Source organism: Rissa tridactyla, chromosome 14 (genome assembly GCF_028500815.1).
Source record: "Rissa tridactyla isolate bRisTri1 chromosome 14, bRisTri1.patW.cur.20221130, whole genome shotgun sequence".
NCBI lineage: Eukaryota > Metazoa > Chordata > Aves > Charadriiformes > Laridae > Rissa > Rissa tridactyla.
In genome coordinates, this window is record NC_071479.1 from 13,559,256 (window position 1) to 13,566,023 (window position 6,768).

At 59.0% G+C, this 6,768-nt stretch overlaps 1 protein-coding gene across 1 annotated transcript; it reads right to left on the reverse strand.

The window, feature by feature from the left end:
• Positions 1–1,330: 1,330 nt before the first annotated feature.
• Positions 1,331–5,852, reverse strand: LOC128917642 (adenylate cyclase type 10-like; the record flags this gene model as incomplete). The annotated part of the gene is made up of 7 exons (XM_054220989.1): positions 1,331–1,512; positions 1,599–1,675; positions 2,267–2,388; positions 2,502–2,531; positions 5,273–5,304; positions 5,436–5,540; positions 5,831–5,852. Coding segments are annotated over 7 exons (570 nt in total), but the record flags the coding sequence as incomplete, so codon positions are not given.
• Between the last annotated feature and the right edge of the window lie 916 nt (positions 5,853–6,768).

The following is a 6,768-nucleotide window of genomic DNA, read 5'->3' on the forward strand; positions in this document are numbered from 1 at the left end:
GGCAAGACCCCGAGTGAATACAGGCATCCCCTGCCTCCTGACATTTCCGTGTCTTCGCCCAGATGCTGCCAAGAAAGCAGCTCTGAGGAGTAGAAGGAGGAGAACCCACCGTCAAAACTCTCCATCGATTTGGCAGAAGGAAATCTCTTTCCTGACCCCAAAGACAGGGATCAGTTTAGCCCCCAGGCTGTGAGCAGCTCCGCAGTTGAAAGCAACCTTCCTACCAGGTCTGGAAGACAGCAGGGAGCAGCAGGCGCCCCACCTCGTTTTCCACCCAAAGATATCAAGCAAGCAGAGACCAAGACAGGCGGCGCTTTCTTAGGGCTGCTGCAGGCAACACCATCCCTGGTAAAAGCCTCTCCCTTCCCACCAAGGCACTAAAAGTTACCAAGGGGAAGAACCTGGGCTTCAGAAGAGCAAGGCGTTCTCCACCTACCCAGCAAGGGGACGTACTCCGACCTCTTCTTGGTAAGACCCACGCCAAAGATGCTACAAGCAGGGGAAAAGACAACACAAGTCAATGAGATGGTGAGAAGCCAGGGGACCTAGAGAAGCAGCCTGGCGTGGTAGGGAAGGAGGTGCTCCTCGGGTACCGGCTTTTCTCTGGAGCAGGCTGTTATCCCCTGCACGCTTTCCCAGCCAAAGTTCAAGCTGACACGCTACGACAGCTTCAAGCGTAAAGAAGCCCAGCGGCCACGGTGGGACAGAAGAACATATCAAGAGTCCATCCCCAGAGGCCAAACCCAGAGAAACAGGAGAAGACACGTGAAAGAAGCCAGGGCGTGCTGTTGGCTGGGAGACAGCTTTACCACTTTGGCCAAGAACACCAAGCGTCTTTGAAAGGGGGACTTGTGTCCCTGAAGGGCTTGGGACGCCAAGCACCTGGCACCTTTGGCTCAAGTCTTCCCGCAGTCTCAAAGAGACGGCAGTGGTAACCTTCAAACCGTCCTCTAAAGGGAAGGTGAAATCCTGGCCCAGAAGAGCTGAGATTTCTGCAGGAAGACCTGAGGAAGAGTGTCCCGATGGTCCACGTTTCCCCATGGGGACCAGACTGGCCCAAAGCTTCCTGCTCGGAGCAGCTGGGACAGAAAACTCCTTGGGTCAGCATTCCCAGGGCACGTGGTGGAGCAAGCACAGCACGGAAAGCACAGCCCAAAGCCCTTTAGACCCAGCCCACAAGGCCAGGTTGTGTCTACCAAAACAGACAAACCTTCCCCATGCCTGTGGTTTCACTCCTGCTCTCTCAGCAGCTGGAGACAGCAGGGGAGAGGGGCAAAAAGCCTGCCACGCCAGGGCTTCCGACCGTCTCGGAGGACACTCACCTCTCCTCGGTGACCCCCACGTATTGATAGACAGGGCCAGGCTGCCTGAGGCCTTTCATCTCTCTCTCAGGCAGCTCCTTGAAGTAGGAAGCGGGCAGCCGGGAGGCGGCGTAGGTCACTGCATCACAGGACACCAGCCCAGGGTAGTGCACCATCATCCGGGCAGCCAAGTTCACCTTCCGGCCAAGGACTGCCAGAGGGAGAGCACGCGTTAGAGAGAGCATGCGTCGGTGTGGCCCGTGCCACCAGCCCCGCGGCACCCTTCCAGGCCAATACCTGTGTATTCGTGTCTCAGCGGGTGGCCAGTGACTCCGCAGAACATCGTCCCTCTGGTAACTGCCACAGACATTGTCCTGGCACACAGAGAAACAGCAGGGCTTGAGCAGCGCCCCAGGCGCAGTCCTGCCCGCCTGGCTTCATCCCTTCCCACACCTCCCCTCGGTGCCAGCCTGGGCCACCGGCTGTGCTGCCCTGCCAGCGTGGGTCTCGGGGACGTGGAGAGCTCAGGGGTGCAACATCTGCAGGTTGCAAGGGACAAGGGGCAGGGGCAGAGCACGGGCAGGGCCACAGCCCTCTTGTGAGCAAAGAGAGAGGGAAGAAGGCGCCCGCCATGTCACCGCCTGGCGATGACAGCCACTTGGGATCAGGTGGCTGGGCCCCATCCCTGTTCATGGGGCAGTGGCCCAGAAGGGCCTGCCTCTGGCCGCAGCGGCCTCTGGCCCTCACGAGGGCTCTTTCCAGCACGGTGGCCAGCAGAGTGTGCTTGGAGGGACTCCGTCTGGCTGCCGTGGGCTGAGCCCAGGGGTTGCCTGCACCTCTCAGGGCACTGCCTCCTTCCTGCCAGGGACAAGGGAGAGCAAGCTAGAAGGCACATCTCTTTCTGGGAAGCCCCCTTGCGCCGTCCCAGGCAGCATGCACCCCGCCGACCCCCGCCACACACTCACTCTGTTTCCTTGAGCATGGTGGAGCACGAGTTGAAGATCTCCAGAGCACTCTGCAGGGCGTGAAGGCTCTCGCAGGGCAGCTTGTTTCCAGGGAGTCCCAGCACGCAGAGGAACGTGCAGCCCTGCCCAGGACAGATGTGGAACATGTTGCTACAGCGCCTAAGAGGGAGTCTCTCCCTCGCGCTCACTGCCCACCCTCTGGCGCTGGGGGAGGCCACCGTTCCCCCCCACTCACTTTATCACACAGGAGGACTTTGTTGATGTGGCCCTTGTGAGGAGAGAGGATTTCTAGCATCACCCTGCTGGCCTCCTTGAGGACGGTGCTGAGATGCTCCGAGCTGGTACCTGCAGCAAGCTGCAGCTGGACAAAGATGCAGGTGACTGGCCGTAGCTCAGAGAGGAGGTCCATGGGCAGTCCTGCATCGAGCTGGAAGACAAGAGCACGACGGCTTCACCAGCCTGCTCTCCCGGGCTCTTACTGCCCACACCAGTACCGAGGGAGAGCAGGCGTGCTGGCGATAGCGGGTAATAGCAGAGGAAGGGATAAATCCTCCTCTCAGTGCAAAAGGGCGGGCAGGCCGCCCAGCCTGCGGCAGGCAGACGCCGAGTCATAACACAAATGACAAAGGAGAGAAGGCTGCTCCGCTAACACGCCATCTGGGGACCGGTACGGACATGAGGGGAGACCCTCAGGGATGCTCCAGGGACTTCAGGGGAATCTCCCCTTTATCCCACCATCGTGTCCGCGGCACACCCAGAACCATAGCCACGGAAAAGACAGAGGGACAGGAGTCCTCCTCCTGCCACCCATGTCTCTCTGAGGACAACGCAGACAATGGTGCGGCACCGGTGCCCCTGGGCTCAGTTTCCCTGCGTTGTCATCGCAGGGCGCATTTTCTTTGATTGGTCTGTTCCCGTAAGAGCTCCATCTCTGCAAGGCACCACTTCTTCTGCCCTCCGAAAATACAGCCCCCAGCAGCGGTGGCCTTGCCGTACCTTCCCGAGAGCAGCGACTGGTATGTACTTCCTAAGCACATCCTCGGCGTTCAGGTCACTGGGCAAGAGAAGAGCAGGCCTCATGGCACCTGAGGAGAGAAAAGGCAGGTGGTCGCTGGGTGGACGGGACTACGAGCTGTTGCAAAGCAGGGCCTGGCCCTGGAACCGGGGGAGAAAGAGTCTTCTGCGCTTGCTCATGTTGCCACCTCCAGATGCTGAGGGCAGAGCTCTCCCCTGGAAGGAGGAGGCGGCAGCAGCCACCGCCCTGGGAGGCCCAACAGCCTGAGTGCTAACGGACAGAGGGAAGAGGGAGGAGGTGGTTCCTCTCTGGCCCCTGAAGCAGCAAAGCCCCACCTTTCGGGACAATCACAGAGCAAGGGGAAGTGGGCACTCACCTTCCCTTTTTGAGCGGTGTCTCACTGGGTCTTGTACGAGCTTGCGTAAGGCGTCTTGGCATTCGGACCAAGGCATCGGATCCATGCCCGTCACCTGAAGACACACAGAATGAAAGCACTGCCACTGGCCTCCCCAGGACTCCCAGGGGACAGAGCCTGCCCTCCACCGTCACTGCCCAGAGAAGGGGAGAAGTAGCCCACCTGGCTGGATGGGACAGCAGTGCTTCCTCAGAAGCACCGGAGCTGGACAGCCATTCTCCAAGCATGCCCATCTCCAAGCAACCACAGCTCCATGGCCCACAGAGGACATTGCTGCTGGGGCTCAAACCCTCCCAGCGCCTCCTGACCCCTCAAAGCAAGAAAGCCCAGCCCACGGTTACCCTTGAGATGGAAGGACAAGACCTTCCCCTGCCTGCCCGCTTTCCCACCTACAACTCTCTCCACATTCATCTCCTCAGCCTTCCGACACCTCCCTCCTTCATGGCCAGGCCCAGGCCCTCAGAATGGCTCTCGAGGCCGTCCCATCCACCTGCCTGCACAGCTCTTGTGCCTGCGAGATGCTTGGTCCTCAGCCGGTGCTGCTCACAGAGCTCCCAGCAGGTTGCCGAGAGGACAACTTCACCTGCACCCGCAACCTCTTCGGCGTCACGAACTTCAGCCAGGCACGGGCCAAAAATGCAGAAGTGTTGCCAGCTCTCATCTCCGAAAACCAGGAGGCTCATGGTCCCTGCAGAGACCCCTGGGGAGAAGGAGAAGCAGAACTGACACAGGAACATTTGGAACTCCACAGCCCCCAGCATCTCGGCTGCTCAGAAGCTCCTCTGAAGCCCAGCGGGGAGACGGGCATTACGGAGGGGTAGAGCATCCTCCCTCCTCCTGGGGGAGACGCTGACACGAGTCCCTAAAACAGGCGTCTAGAAATAGACGAACCGAGTTGACATTGAGAATGTGTTGAGTGCGCCAGGCGTCATCCCCAGCTGCCTGCCCCAGAAGCCCAGCAAACCAGAAGCACCCTGTGGCATGGCAGAGTGCCACACAGCTGCGTCTGGCACAGCGCCCGTACCTATCTTCAGTTGGATCTTCTGCCCCACATCTGTGTCACGCCTTCCGTACTTCTGGATCTGCCAGATACAGTGCAGCACCAGGCTGATGGTCCTGGCCACCTCCTGGGGTGGTGTTCTCCACAGCACCAGCACAGCACCTCCTGGGGAAAGGGAGGGAAGGTAAAGGCTCTGCCGAGACCTGACTCTCCCCGACCTACGGTCTGGTTCTGCAGAGACAGCAGAAACCAGCTGCCGTGCGGAGGAAGATGGGCTTGTGGGAGGCCATCGTCCTGGGGGACCATGTCCTGGGCACCGGGACACCTCTCCTATCCCGGGCCAGCCACAGCAGCAGACGGCTGGCAGCGGTGACACCCCCTGTCCCGAGCGCTCCTCTGCAGCTGCAGCACTGGAGAGAGGGCACTGCTGGAGGGGTGCGTGCGTGGCCAAAGAGCTGGCTCAAGGCGCTGCACAGAGCCTCTTGAGAAGGAGCGCAGAGCAAACGGCCGCCACAGGAGTTAAATGCTACAGCTCAGTGCCCGAGGTCATCGTCGTCCCAAGAACCTACCAGCAAACTTCAAGATGTCTCCTCCAAAAATCAGGAACTCTGTGGACAGAGGGAAGAAAAGGCAGAGTCATGTGGACACCTTCTTCCAGAAGCCACAGAGCAAGGCCCTCTGCCAGGCTGCCTCCACCATCACGGCCCGATGCCACACAGTCCTGCAGCACGGCTCCTACCCTCCAAAATGTCGCACAGGTACTCATTGAGCGTTTGCGCCAGCTCATCAGTGCCTCTGTCCACGCCGCTCCTCTGCACAAATTTCTCGGTCAACGCAGTGAAACCTGGAACAGGGACATCCAGAAATCAGGAAATGCCCATGTGGGCCAAAAGACCTGGCAGCTGTTTCCACGATGCCCGGCCCGAGAGCCTGTAGGGGACACCTTCCCGTGCCAGCTCCGCACTGGTGGCAGCCGTGATGGACCGCCCAAGGTCACCCATCCCGCTCTCTGTGGGCGTCCCAGCAGAAGACCTCAGCAGTGACAAGATGACCACTCTGTCTGAGGGGCTCCAAAGGGCCTGCTGTGTCCCCACACGGCTCATGTCCGTGGCTGCTCCTCCCTGCTCCCCCCACCTGAGATATCCGCAAAGAGCAGCACTCCGTGGACACTCTGAGTGGTGTCGTTGCTCCTGAGGGAGCTATCAGCAAGGAGCGAGGGGAGGAAAGCGACTGCTTTCTGCAGGTCCCCGTAGTGACGATTCCTCTCCCAGGCAGAAGCCATCGTCAGCGCCCTGTGGCACACGGGGTACCTCAGGAGAAGACGGCCGTGCCCAGCCGGGAGGAGGACGAGGACCTCACTGCACAGTGCAAGCTGCACACTGAGCCCGGGGCCTCTGTGCGGGGCGACTAGCCCTCCGCCTTCCCGGGGTGGTCACAGTCACCAGGCGGCGGCCTCCTCTGCAGGTCATCGCTTGCCCGGCAACTCACCTCACGCATCACAATCGGCTCGCAGTGACATCTTCCGTCTGTCACCGCCATTACCCGGTGTCCTGCTGTGAGCGACACAGCACTAACTTCTCTTGTAATGCTGGGGAAAACTGCACTTCTAGAACTCTCTTGTCTGAATTTGGGAAAATATGTACTTCATAGCCAGCTAGCCTATGGGGGATTAGCGGTCTCGGTGCTTTTAAGCAAGTCATTAAACTGTCATTATTCTTATAATATCTCTGGTATTTTCTCCCAGAGGTATTAAATATTCCTTTGTGGTCACACATTAGGGCAAAAATAGGCCTTGTACCGGTGGTTTTTTAGCAAGAAGAAGCGTCCTAAGAACAGGATTCCAACACGCAACTCAAAATATGACTTTCTGGGTTAAAATTGCCCACGCTAACAAGCTGCGCCTCGCTCTAACGGCTTTATACCTGCTTCTGTATGAGGCGAAAATTCTTCTTATGGATGTAAAAAGCCTCTTTAAACAACTGCTCCTCCACCGGTGTCCAAATATCTGAGCCTAGGAATTAACCAGCGACACGCAAATTATTAGAATCGGCATCCCGCGCCTCCAAAAGCCC